Below are 13,254 nucleotides of genomic sequence, written 5' to 3'. Positions count from 1 at the left end.
AAAAAAAGAAATGGGAGAGACAGAAAAGTACCAACAATTACCCATAATCCACATGGAGACAACCTTTTACCACTGCAGTGTATTTTTTTCACGCTTTTTACTGTGTAGAGATGTAACTATAATTGGTTCCACAGTGTGGATTCAACCAAATAGTTGTGATTGGATCTGCACAACTATTTACATAATAGCTGTTGCAATGAATCTAGAGATGATTTTAAAGAAGGACTGGAGTTGGGCTGGGAATGTGGCTTAGTAGTAGCATGCTTGTCTAGCATGCATGAAACCCTGGGTTCGATTCCTCATTACCACATAAACAGAAAAGGCTTAGAAGTGGCACTGTGGCTCAAGTGGTAGAGTGCTAGCTCAGGGACATTTGCCCAGGCCTGAAAAGGAGGGGGAAAAAAAAGGTGTCTCACACCTGTAAACCTAGCTATCATCCCAGACAGGAAATCCCATGAGACTCTTATCTCCGACTAACCACAAAAAGCCAAAAGTAGAGTTGTGACTGAAGTGATAGAGTACTATCCTTAAGCACAAAAGCCCAGGGGCAGTGCCTAGGCCCTGAGTTCAAGCCCCAGGACTGGCCAGAGAACAAAGAAGGGCCAGGACTGTGGCTCCATGGCAGAGCACTAGCCTGGCACCCAGGAGGTCATGGGTTCCATTCCTAGCACCACAAAACAAGATGTTAAACTTTCTAATACCAAAATAAAGTTTATACCTCTATCATTCTAAAATTTATTTTAATTCAACTCCTGTGATTTAGCATATGGATTTCCTTTGACCTTCTTTTTGCCAGTACAGGGGCTTTAACTCCAGGCCTGAGTCCTATCTCTTAGCTTTTGCTAGTGTTTTACCACTTGAGCCACAACTCTACTTCCAGTTTTTCAGTAGTTAATTGGAGATGAGTCACATAGACTTTCCTGCGTGGGCTGGCTTTGAACCTCCATCCTCAGATCTCAGCCTCCTGAGTAACTGGGATTACAGATGTAAGACACCAACTTCAGGCTTCTTTGTTTCCTTTCCTTAATTTTCTTCCTTTTTTTCTTATGTACCAGTAATGGGTACATATTTTCCTGAGGCAAGGTCTTATGTAGTCCAGGCTGCTGGCTCAGATTCATGATCCACTGCCTTAGCCTCCTGAGGGCTGAGATTACAGACGTGAGCCACTACGGTTGGCATCATCTGTTATTCATGATCCTCCACTGAACTTTAGGTAAATCTGTGACCTAGTCTCTGATTATTTCTTGGTTTTTTGTTGTTGTTGTTTTATTTTGTTTTTTGGGTTTTTTTTTTTTTTTTTTTTTGGTCGGTTGTGGGCCTGAACTCTGGGCCTGGGCGCTGTCCCTCAGCTCTTCAGCTCAAGGTTAGCCCTCTACCACTTGAGCCACTGCGCCACTTCCGGCTTTTTCTGCTTATGTGGTGCTAAAGAATCGAACCCAGGGCCTCATGCATGCAAGGCAAGCACTCTACCACTGAGCCACCTTCCCAGCCCTGATTTTTTTTTTTTTGGATCTGGTCGTGGGGCCTGAACTCTGGGCCTGGGTGCTGTCCCTCAGCTCTTCAGCTCAAGGCTAGCACTCTACCACTTGAGCCACAGTGCCACTTCCGGCTTTTTTTTTTCTTTTCGTTTATGTGGTGCTGAGGAATCGAACCCAGAGCCTCATGCATGCAAGGCAAGCGCTCTACCACTGAGCCACCTTCCCAGCCCCCCTGATTATTTCTTTAGAATTCCATTTTATTCTAATCTTGAGGTGAACTATTGAATCATGAAGGCACAGAATATCTTCTCACTTATTACAGTACTGGAGATAGAGTCCAGGATAGTACATGCCAGGCAAGGCTGGCTGACTGTAGGAGGGAGAATGAAGACACCCAGGCTAAATCAAATTTCCTGTGAGCTAATTCCTTGTGAGGTAGAACAGCAGAGGAGTACCCTGTCCTGACAGGTGGTAAGGTGGTATTAGGACAAGTCTGGTTGAAAGTGACAGAAAAGCCAAACTCTGTGACTTTTAAGAATACTTGCGGGGGCTGGGAAGGTGGCTCAGTGGTAGAGCGCTTGCCTTGCTTGCCTGAGGCCCTGGGTTCGATTCCTCAGTACCACATAAGCAAAAAGGAAACAGCCGGAAGTGGTGCTGTGGCTCAAGTGGTAGAGCGCTAGCCTTGAGCTGAAGAGCTGAGGGACAGCACTCAGGCCCAGAGTTCAGGCCCCACGACCAGACCAAAAAAAAAAAAAGAATACTTGCTCCTTTTGTAAACAGTTAGTCCAGCTAAGATAATGACTCCTGTCTCCTGTCTTGTTGCTGTACCATCAGCTTGAACATAGGTCTTCCACTTCATGGGCCAGCTGCCATAGCTCCAGCTGTTCATTGTATTTTCATTCCAATCAGCTGGGAGAATGCCCGCCTAACCTCTTTTAAAGAATATTACCCAAGCTGGGCACCTGTGGCTACTCAGGAGGCTGACATCTGAGAATCAAGATCTAAAGCCAGCCTGGACAGGAAAATCCACGATACTATCTCTGATTAACCACCAGAAACCCAGAAGTGGTGCTGTGGCTCAAAGTGGTAGAGCACTAATCTTGAGCACAAAACTCAGGGACAGTCCTTAGTTCAAGCTCAATAACCAAAAAAAGGAAAAGCCAGGGTGATGATTCACACTTACAATGCCAGGTGTGAAAAGGCAAAGACTGGAGGATCAAGAGTTCTAAACCAGCTGGGTGCTGGTGGTTCACACCTGTAATCCTAGCTACTCAGGAGGCTGAGATCTGAGGATTGCCATTCAGAGCCAGCCAGGAAAACGTGAGACTTTCTTCATTTTTCTTTTTATTATTATAAAGGTGATGTCAGAGGACTTATAAGTCAGGTAAAGAATACATTATTTTTTTTCCATCCTGGATGTGGAATTGTGGCTCAAAATGGTAGAGTACTAACCTTGAGCAGAAAGCTCAAGGACAGTGCCCAGCCCCTGAGTTCTAGCCCCAGAACCAAAAAAAGTTCCAAACCAACCTGCCCACATATGAGCCCTTACTGTGTGGACGCTTCTTAGGGGCTTGCCCCCCTCCCCCACTGCAGGTCACGTGTGCACACTCTGACAGGGAGGACTGTTCCACGCCCATCTCTGCCCCTCTCTTCCCTGACTGAATAAATGAATTCTACAGTGAGGCTTTGGCTGGTGGTTTTTTGGTGCTGGTCCTGGGAATTGAACTCAGGGCCTGGGTGCTGTCCCTAAGCTCAAAGCTAGTGCTTTACCACTTGAGCCACAGTTCAATGTCATCTGTTTGGGTTGTTTTGTTTTGTTTTTTTTTTTTTTGGTAGGTTGTTTTTTTTTTTTTTTTTCCTCCCCAGATTGGCTTTGAACTGTGTGATCCTCAGATCTCAGCTTCCTGAGTAGCTAGGATGACATCCGTGAGCTACCAGTCCCTGGTGCCTTCTGGTGATCTTTCCTGAGGGGACTGTTTGTACTTGCAAGAAGACTTGTTTTCTTCAACCTGAAAGATGTGCATTATCTCCTGCACACTAACACTAACCAGGATGCAAAGCCAGGGCTTGCTGCTCAACACGAGGGCAAGGATGTCACTTCCCCTCCGTGCTTGAGACACACACACACCCTGGAGAATGGAATGGACTCGGCCATCTGCCATCCTGACACAAGCCATCATGCAGGCCCCGCCATCTCCAGACACAGCCTTAGCCTCCTGGCCCAGGGCACAGACAAACCCACCGTCAACTCTAACCCAGAGGAAGTGCAGGCTGGCGCAGGCAGGCCTGGAGTGACTCCGTTTTAGTCACGGTGATCCTTCACTGAATAACTATGGGGGCTGTCGGCTGGCCACGCATTGCCTGCTTCTGCTTGTCTCCCCCTCCAAAGGAGCCCGGAGAGCCCAAGCTGCACTGCTCCAAGGCTTGAGGCTCAGGAGCCGCACTGGGCCTGGGCCTGGCTTCAGACAAGGGTCGGAGCTCCCGCTCCAGGTGGGGGCTGCAGAGCGTCCCGTCAGAGACAGTCCCGACATTGTGTCGGGCAGGCCCGACGCCAGCCGGTGCCATCTCCCCGCCTTGGCATTCCAATTGCGCACGGGGCAATTAGCATTTAATGTCTGGCAATTAGCATGCTTAATGCGAGTCTGAGGAGTTCTTGACATTCTCTTGCGAACCCGGCGGTCCCGCCCACCGCTCCGGAGCAGGACCCGGCCTGTCGGAGCGCTGCCAGTCCCCGCGGTTCTGAATATGCATGCGCGCGGCTCGCCCCGGACGCCGCCGGTAAATTTAGCACCTCGTCCCGCAGACCCCGGCTAAATCCGGCGTGTCACGTCGCGGCTGTGACACCCGGCAAATCAAAAGCCCGCGGCGGCCCCGACCGACCCGCCGCGCCCCCTGTTCAAGTCCAGCCCGCAGCCGAATCCGCAGACGCGACTCGGGACACGTCCCATCCGCGCCGTGGCCCGCGCCCACCGCGGCAGCGCCCCCGCGCCGCCGGGCCCTGGAGGGACGCGAACTCCTTCCGCAGGCGCCGCCCGCCCCGGAACCCACCCGCGGCCCCGGCCCCCGACCCCCGACCCCGCCGGGCCCCACGTGGCCCCGGGAGCGGGCCGCACTACCCTGCTGCCGCTGACAGGCGGCACGCTCCAGCCAATCCGCGCCGCGCTTTGCGCCGGCGGCCGTGGAGCGCCCGACGAGGCCGCGCCGCTGATTCGCCGCGGGTCAGATCCCTCTCTGCTATTGGGTCACCGCGGCCCCACCCCTTCCCGCAGGCCCCGCCCCCAGGCGTGTTAGGTTGCGGCGCGGGCGGCGGGCGGAGCTGGTCCCGTTGTGCTGCGGCTCCGCGCGGCCTGCAGTCCCGGGCCCGCGCCGCCCGCCCGCCCGCCATGGAGCCCGGCCCCGACGGCCCCGCCGCGCCCGGCCCCGCCGCCATCCGCGAAGGCTGGTTCCGTGAGACGTGCAGCCTGTGGCCCGGCCAGGCTCTGTCACTGCAGGTGGAGCAGCTGCTCCACCACCGGCGCTCGCGGTACCAGGACATCCTTGTTTTCCGCAGGTACCGACGCCGGCCCGCCGCCCGCCCGGCCGCCCTGCAAGCCGCGGCCCAGCCCCCGGCCCTGCCCCGCGCGCCGCGCCGGCCCCCCGCGGAACTGTCAGAAGTTCTCGGGAACTAGGCCCGGCCCCGCCCGCCCGGCTCCCCTGGGCGCCCGGCCCCGCGCGGGAGGGAGCCCCGGGGTGCGCGGCGGCCCACGTGTCAGCCCGGGACACGTCAGCCCCGGGGACCCCGCTCCCAGCCCTCGCCCGGCCCGCCGGTCCCCGCCACGTGTCACCCGGCGGGTGGGGGCGAGCCTGCGCAGTCGGGGCGGGCCGCGGCTCGGTCCCGCGGACCCGGGTCCCCGACTGTCACTCCGCCCGCAGCAAGACCTACGGCAACGTGCTGGTGCTCGATGGCGTCATCCAGTGCACGGAGCGGGACGAGTTCTCCTACCAGGAGATGATCGCCAACCTGCCGCTGTGCAGCCACCCCAACCCCCGCAAGGTACCCGCCCGCCCGCCCTCCCTGCAGCCCCGGCTCTTGGAGCCGGGGCCGGGCAGACTGGCCAGGTGTGCCCGTTTCTGCCTGGAAGCTCTCCAGAGGACCACCGGAGAAAGTGCCCACAGGAATGGGGGAGTCGGTCCCCTGAGGGGGTGGGCAGGCCTAGCCTGGCCCAGGGGAGAGTGCAGTCGCACCCAGGCCTGAAGCAGCACCCCTAGGGGGGCTCTTCCGGGGAAAGGGGGCTCGCGTGCCAGATTGCAGAGGCAGGGGGTGCAGCGCTCAGGGGGAAGCCAGGAACCTGGGGCTCAGAGGATCCCAGAGCCGGCCTGGCTCCAGATAGCTCTGTGTACAGTGCTCTGGCTCTGGGGCTCACCCACACCCGCTCGGCCCTGACTGACTGCCACCTCTGCCCAGGTGCTGATCATCGGGGGAGGCGATGGGGGCGTCCTGCGGGAGGTGGTGAAGCACCCCTCGGTGGAGTCCGTGGTCCAGTGCGAGATCGATGAGGTGAGCGCCTAACCCTCCCTGGCCTGGCTGGCCCAGGTGATTTACCTCTTTCCTCTTCTGACAAACCCAGGATGGTAGTAAAGGACTTTGAACTCAAGGCCTGGATGTTGTCTCTTCACTTTTCCACTCGGGCTGGTGCTCTACCACTTGAGCCACAGCTCCACTTCGTGCTTTTTGGTGGTAAGAGTCTTGTGGGTTTTTCTGCCCAGGCTGACTTTGAACCACAGTCCTTAGATCTCAGCCTCCTCCTGAGAAGCTACGATTATAGATGTGAGACACCAAGGCCTGCCTGAACCCAGCCTTTACTTCTTAGTGCGATTAGAGCTAATTTTCAAGTTAGTGTCAGGTGAGGCTCAGGTGCCTCCCACAGCCCGGACATTTGCCTCCCTTAGCATCCAGCCGGCTGGTTGCTGAGCGCCTGCCTTGCCCCAGGTGTCCGAGGTGCTGGGCCGAGTGAGTCCTGCCCTGGGAGCTGGTGTCGAGGCTCAAGGAGATTTGAGAAGATGACCCATTGGGGCTTAGTGGGCAGGAGGAAGGAATCAGCAGGAGCTACAGGCTGAGGAGCGGAAGCACAGCTGTCTGCGCCCCGTGATTGAGGGAGAGCAGGAAATAATGCCCGAGCGGCCGAGCTCTCCCTGCTTTACACAGCGGACACGGCTTTCAGAAGGGGAGGGCTTGTTCAGGGAGACCCAGATCTGGGGGACACAGTGGGAGTCCGCTGGGTAGATCCCAACTCCATGACCCAGGCTCGCACCCCCTGCCCCCTCCCCAGGACGTCATCCAAGTCTCTAAGAAGTTCCTGCCGGGCATGGCCATTGGCTACTCGAGCTCAAAGCTGACCCTGCACGTGGGTGATGGCTTTGAGTTCATGAAACAGAACCAAGATGCCTTCGACGTCATCATCACCGACTCCTCAGACCCCATGGGTAAGGGGCCCCTCCCTCCAGCCGCCCCCGGTCCAGTGCTGCTCCCCCAAACTGGAGCCGTGACTGATCCTCAGCGGTCGTCCTCTTGTCCTCCCCACTCAGGACTGTAGGAGAGAAACTGGCCACTGCTAGCCCTACATTCACAAGAGAGTGGTGGGCATTGGCCCACTGAGGCCTCAGTGTCCCCTCCAGCCCCTGTGCACCAGAGCGGCCAGCACTGGGGTGGGCTCCAGTCCTGGGCTGGGGGCCGCAGTGCTGACCAGAAGCCTGTGGAGCCCATGGTATCATGGGGCTTAGGGCTGCGGCCGAGGGCGGCCGTGGGGTCCCAGCTGGCTTGGTCTCAGCCCTGTCTGCCCTGCAGGCCCCGCGGAGAGCCTCTTCAAGGAGTCCTACTACCAGCTCATGAAGACGGCGCTCAAGGAGGACGGGATCCTCTGCTGTCAGGGTGAGCGCGGGGCGGGGCAGGACGGGGGGGGGGGGGGGCGCGAGTGCCCGTGCTGACTGTGCTCACAGGGGAGTGCCAGTGGCTGCACCTGGAGCTGATCAAGGAGATGCGGCAGTTCTGCAAGTCTCTGTTCCCGGTGGTGGCCTACGCCTACTGCACCATCCCCACCTACCCCAGCGGCCAGATTGGCTTCATGCTGTGCAGCAAGAACCCGGTGAGCATGCGCGTGGGCACACGGCTCCCCTGGGGGTGGGGTGGGGAGGAGAACCCCTCCTGGACCTGACCATCGCGCCGTGACCCCATGCCCACCATCCTGGCCCCCAGAAGACCAACTTCCAGGAGCCCGTGCAGCAGCTGACCGCCGCCCAGGTGGAGCAGAGGCAGCTGCAGTACTACAACGCCGACGTGCACCGCGCCGCCTTCGTGCTGCCCGAGTTTGCCCGCAAGGTGAGGGGCCGGGAGGGGGCCCCAGCCCGCCCATCGCCCCCCCCCCCCCCCCCCCCCCGTCCCCGCTCAGCCCGAGCCCCGCCCTGACCCCCCTCGCGCCCCACAGGCCCTGAACGACGTGAGCTGAACCCAGTGCCACCACAGCACTACCAGGATCCCGACTGGACAGGGGAGCCCCAGGCTGCCGGGCACCCCCAGGCCCGGACCAAACCTCCTGCTGGCTCTCGCCCACCGAGCAAGTGTTACAGGCCCCAGAATGCTGCCTGGCCTGCCCTGCTGGGCGGACTGTCTGTGTGTCCGTCTGTGTGTCTGTCTGTGGTGTCTGGCCCCGCGCCTCAACCAGCTCTGTACAGCACCGTCTCCGCCCCCGACAAACACGCGTATTTATAACAGCCTCTGAAGTCCGCTCCGTGCCCTCCGCGATCACACTCCCAGGTGTGGGCTGTTCTGGGGGCTCCAGGTGTGACATGGGCCTTGATCTCAGACCCTAGCACAGAACAGAGCAGCCCCGGGTCTGCGCGGCCAGCGCTGGAGCGTTGGCGAGGTCAGGCCCTGGGCTACACACGCGACGGATGGAGGCCCACCTCCAGTGGCTTCTCTAGCTACAGCAGAATGTTCCAGAGAATGCAGGCCTCACAGCATGGGGGAGGTCGCATCTGGGCACTCAAGGTGACCCCCTGGGGCCTCACTGTGGCACAGTCCGCACCCCGTTTCTGGGCTGGAAGCCCAGGTCTGGATCCAAGCCTGGGCTGAGTCCTGCCTGCACCCGCCCCCGAGCTCCTAGGGCAGATCCAGGCATGTGCCCTTGGGGTTGGGGTGCCCGCGAGCCCCGGCCTGCGCCCTCTCCAAGGTGCTGAACTGCCTGCAGCCTCCTGAGCCCCGGTGCCTCTCGGAGGTGGGAGAGGGGCGCCCAGGGAGGCTCCAGCCCCCTCTTGAAGCCCTGGGGGAGCTGGGCAGTGCCGAGGATCCTCCCCGACCGGCCTGGGCCCGAGGTGGCAGGGAGCTTTGCCAGCGGCTCAGTCTCAGGCCCGCCCACCCCACCAGCTCTGGTCTCTAGAACGCATCACAGGAGTCTGCCTCCCCCACTCAGACCCTGCCCCAGCTGCAGGCCCAGCGATCCCTGCAGGGAAGACTAGTGTGGCTGTCCACCACGGAGTCCACCCACCGTAATCCTCAGCCACACACCAGGGAGGCGCTAGCGATGGCCACAGAAAGGAGCGGTCATCTAGCTTGTAGGCGGGAGAGGGGACCAGCACATCCACTTAAGCCTCCATCCCCCATGCCTTGAGATGCTCCCGCCCCCCAGCCCTAGGGCTGACTCCCTCCCCAGCCACCTTGTCTTACAGATGGCAGCCAGAGCGCCACCTACTAAACTGTAACCTGATATGTAATCAGGTTGCTGATCTGCATTGCCAGCATTAAGAAGCAGGGTTGAGACTGGCATGGTGACACTCACCTGTAATCCCAGCACTCTGGAGACTTAAGGAGGATCAAACGCTTGAGCCCACCCTGGGCTCGGCGGCAAGACCCTGGCTGAACGTCAGAGTCCACGGAGCTAGCAGGGGAGAAGAGCTTTGGCACAGTGGAGGACCAGGCTGCCTAGCATGGGTCGTATCCGGGGGGGTGGGGTGCAGACCAGGGTTCACCTGAGTCCCCAACACACCATAAAGCCAGTTTGAGACATGGGGGAGAAAATCCTAGGGAGGTCAATTTTTGTTGGTGAAGTGACTTGAACTCAGGACCTGGGCTTTTTCACGCAAGGCTAGCATTCTACTTCCAATTTTCTGGCACTTAATTGGAGATAGAGGGTCTCGGCCTTTCCTGCCTGGGCCAGCCTCAAACCTCAGCCTCCTGTGTAGCTAGGATGACAGGCGGGAGCCGCCAGCGCCCAGCAGAGTTTTAATTTTTGGCAAATTAGCCATGCTTCAGGACTGCACTTGTGACGCCTCCCATCCACCTCTGCGCGGCTCCCAGGTCCTGTCTGAGGCCTCCTTAAAGCCCCCGGGTCTTCCTGGCTGGCCAGTGGCTTTTGTAGTCCTTCCAGTGACCACTGGTTTTACCTTAATGTGGTGGCTTGGGCAGGCGCCCAGCTGGTCAGCAACCAGCCCTGACCTCCAGGAAAAGCACTTAAAGGGGGCTGCTGGTCTTGGTGTTTCACCCAACAAGCTTCCAGGTGTGTGTGTGTGTGTGATTGTGGCTTGAACTCAGGGCCTCATATTCACTAATGCCTTTTTTGTTGGTTAATTGTAATTTTTTTTTTTTTTTTTTTTGCCAGTCCTGGGGCTTGAACTCAGGCCCTGGGCGCTGTCCTTGAGCCTCTTTTGCTCAGCAACACAGCAACACTTCGGCTTCTTCTGTTTATGTGGCACGGACGAGTTGAACCCAGGGCTTTGTACGTGCAAGGCAAACAGTCCACCACTAAGCCACCTTCCCAGCCCCTTGTAGAGAGTCTTATGGCCTTCCTGCCTGGGCTGGCTTTTTTTTCCTTTTTTTTTTTGGTCGATCAGAGGGCTTGAACTCGGCCTGGGCGCTATCTCTCAGCTCTTCAGCTCAAGGTGAGCGCTCTATCACTTGAGCCACAACACCACTTCCAGTTTTCTGGTGGTTTATTGGAGATAGTCTCACAGACTTTCCTGCCCGGGCTGGCTTTGAACCATGATCCTCAGATCTCAGCCTCCTGAGTAGCTAGGATTGCAGGCATGAGCCACCAGCACCCGGCTAAGCCTCTGGGTTTGCTGGAGCTCAGTTCAGCAGTCATCCAGCCCAGGGCTTGCGATGAGGGCTCTGCTTTGCCCTTAATATCCTTTCTAAAATCCTTTACCCAAAAAAACCAACACAGTAAACACATTTCTGAGTGTTCTGGCAAATTCAGCAGCCCCTAGGCAAGGGTGGAGGGGTCCCTGGCTGGCCGCGGGCCCCATGCTGCCCGCAGGCATGATGCCAGGACTCATGCAATCAGAGGGCACCCGGCTCTGCGGCACAGCTGGCGGGGGGGGGGGGGGGGGGCGGGCTGTCAGCCGGCTGTTCAGTGTTTGCACTGTTTACCCCACAGCACAACCAGCTTGTTGCTCAGACAAGCCACCGCCCTGTCCCCTGCCTTATTTTCCCAGGACATCTTTTGGTTGGTTGGCTTTCATTTCCTTAGTTGGCCATAAACTTCACTGATGAACTCCAAACATTCCCCCCAGTTCCCTAAAGCTTTTCCACAAAAGTCTCTGAACTTGCCGGGCGCTGGCCACACCTGCAGTGGACCTCCTCAGGAGGCTGGGATGGGAGGATCGCGGGTCCAGCCCAGGCAGGAACGTCCGTGAGACTCTGACCTCCAAGTACCAGCAAAAAGCTGGAAGTGGCTCAAGGGATAGAGCGCTAGCCTTGAGCAAAAAAATCTCAGGGACAGAGCCCAGGCCCTGAGTTCAAGCCCCAGGCCTGGCAAAACAAACTTTCTCTTAGGCTGGAGCCTGTGGTTCATGCCTATAATCCCAGCTAGTCAGGAGGTTGAGATCTGAGAACCACAGTCCAAAGACAGCCCAGAAAAAACCATGACATGTTTAGCCACCAAAAATCAGGAAATGGAGATGTGGCTCAAGTGACAATGCACCAGGTTTGAATACAGAAAAAGCAAGTGAGAACTTGGGGCTCTGAGTTTGAGCCCCACTGCTGCAAAGAAACAAACCGTCCCTTGCAGCGGCTCTGAGCACAGCCCGCTGACCGCGCAGGCGCGTGCACATGGCAACACTGTGCTCACAAATAACCCGTGTTCTTCGGGAAAGCAAAGGTCGTGTTTGCTCAGTGGCTCGGTAGCTGTTACTCTGTGATGCCAGGGATCAAACCCAGGACTTTCTGAATAAGCACACCCGCACCCGCTACCACTGAACCTCACACCCGCTACCACTGAACCTCCCTTCCTGCACACACGGGATTATTGGAAACGGGATTTTGCAGTGTAGCCCTGACTGGTCTCAAACTCCTGATCCTCTGCCTGGGCGCTGTCCCTCAGCTCTTCACCTCAAGGCTAGCACTCTACCACTTGAGCCACAGCGCCACTTCCGGCTTTTTTTTTGCTTTTTGCTTATGTGGTGCTGAGGAATCGAACCCAGGGCCTCGTGCATGCAAGGCAAGCGCTCTACCACTGAGCCACCTTCCCAGCCCCCTTTTTTTTTTTTGAGTCTTGGGGCTTGAACTCTGGGCCTGGGCGCTGTCCCTCAGCTCTTCAGCTCAAGGCAAGTGCTCTACCACGTGAGCCACAGCGCCACTTCCAGCTTTTTCGGAGCAATTTATTGGAGATAAGAGTCTCACAGAGAGCTGGGAAGGGGCTTAGTGGTAGAGCGCTTGCCTAGCATGCAGGAAGCCCTGGGTTTCATTCCTCAGCACCACATACATAGAAAAAGCCAGAGTGGCACTGTGGCTCAAGTGGTAGAGCACTAGTCTTGATCAAAAGAAGCTCAGGGACAGTGCCCACGCCCTGAGTTCAAGCCCCAGGAAGGGCAAAGAAAAAGAAAAAAAAAAGAGTCTCACAGACTTTTCTGCTCAACTGGCTTCAAATCACAATCCTCAGATCTCAGCTCCTGAGTAGCTAGGATCACAGCTGTGAGCCATCAGTACCTGGCTATGTTTTGTTTTTTGTTTGTTTGTTTTCAAGTATGCTACCACTTGAGCCACAGCGCTGATGCTTCCGGTTTTCTGGTGGTTAATTGGAGATGAGTCTCATGGACTTTCCTGTCTGGGCTGGCTTTGAACCTCAATCCTTAGATCTAAGCCTCCTGAGTTGCTAGGATTACAGGTGTGAGCACTGACGCCCAGCTTGTTTGGTTTTTATTTGAGTTCAGATGAGGGTTTTTGTTTTGTTTTTTGTTGTTGGTGGTGGTCATGGGTCTTGAACTCTGGGCCTGGGCACTATCCCTCAGCTCTTCAGCTCAAGGCTAGCACTCTACCACTTGAGCCACAGCGCCACTTCTGGCCTTTTCTGCTTATGGTGCTGAAGACTCAAACCCAGGGCCTCAGGCATGCAAGGCAAGCGCTCTACCACTGAGGCTCCTTCCCAGCCCAGACCCTGGCAGGGTGTGTGGCTGGGTCGCTGCGTGAGCCGGGGCCTCCTCGCCTGGAACTGGAGCCAGCAGACATCACGGGGTCACTTCCCAGAATGCCGGAGTCCGCGGGGGCAGGGCAGGCGCCGGACACCCAGACAGAGCAAAGGTGAGGCGGCCCGGGACTCAGACGCCATGAGGTAGATGGGGCCCACGGCGGGCGGGCAGGGGGGCCCCCCGCAGACCCGGCCCCCCTGACCCGGCCTCTCCCGCAGGCTGCTGGCCCTCGCGGGACTGCTGGGAGCCCTGACCGCCGCATCCTCGGACCCCAAGGCACCTGAGCCCGTGTTTGGGCGCCTGGCGTCCCCCGGCTTCCCGGGGCCGTACCCCAATGACC

The 13,254-nt window shown here is 57.7% G+C and overlaps 2 protein-coding genes across 2 annotated transcripts in view; both read left to right on the top strand.

The window, feature by feature from the left end:
• Positions 1–4,766: 4,766 nt before the first annotated feature.
• On the top strand, positions 4,767–8,226 carry Srm (spermidine synthase). Its single transcript, XM_042695682.1, has 8 exons — positions 4,767–5,028; positions 5,391–5,511; positions 5,923–6,015; positions 6,788–6,941; positions 7,303–7,386; positions 7,455–7,600; positions 7,711–7,833; positions 7,940–8,226. The coding sequence occupies exons 1-8, from the start codon at positions 4,862–4,864 to the stop codon at positions 7,958–7,960; spliced, it is 909 nt and encodes a 302-aa protein (XP_042551616.1). The 5' UTR covers positions 4,767–4,861; the 3' UTR covers positions 7,961–8,226.
• A 4,777-nt stretch (positions 8,227–13,003) lies between these two features.
• Positions 13,004–13,254, top strand: part of Masp2 (MBL associated serine protease 2) — a 14,483-nt gene continuing 14,232 nt past the window's right edge. The window contains exons 1-2 of the mRNA XM_042695729.1: positions 13,004–13,057; positions 13,133–13,254. The exon at positions 13,133–13,254 is cut by the window's right edge and continues 107 nt beyond it. Coding sequence (XP_042551663.1) covers positions 13,053–13,057; positions 13,133–13,254 — 127 coding nt within the window. The 5' untranslated portion in view covers positions 13,004–13,052. The remainder of the gene's footprint in view (positions 13,058–13,132) is intronic.

The sequence above is a fragment of the Dipodomys spectabilis genome, unplaced genomic scaffold (genome assembly GCF_019054845.1).
Source record: "Dipodomys spectabilis isolate Male_0828 unplaced genomic scaffold, ASM1905484v1 ptg000188l, whole genome shotgun sequence".
NCBI classification, from domain to species: Eukaryota; Metazoa; Chordata; class Mammalia; order Rodentia; family Heteromyidae; genus Dipodomys; species Dipodomys spectabilis.
The sequence above is the reverse complement of the archived record's forward strand: the minus strand, read 5'-3'. Positions and strand labels throughout refer to the sequence as shown.

What these genes read in the sequence shown, in the direction of transcription:
- Srm (XM_042695682.1), top strand. Translation starts at nt 4,862, where the DNA reads ATGGAGCCCGGCCCCGACGGCCCCGCCGCGCCCGGCCCCGCCGCCATC. An exon ending in GACATCCTTGTTTTCCGCAG is followed by an intron (nt 5,029 to 5,390) that starts GTACCGACGCCG and finishes CTCCGCCCGCAG; the next exon opens with CAAGACCTACGGCAACGTGC. An exon ending in TGCCCGAGTTTGCCCGCAAG is followed by an intron (nt 7,834 to 7,939) that starts GTGAGGGGCCGG and finishes CGCGCCCCACAG; the next exon opens with GCCCTGAACGACGTGAGCTG.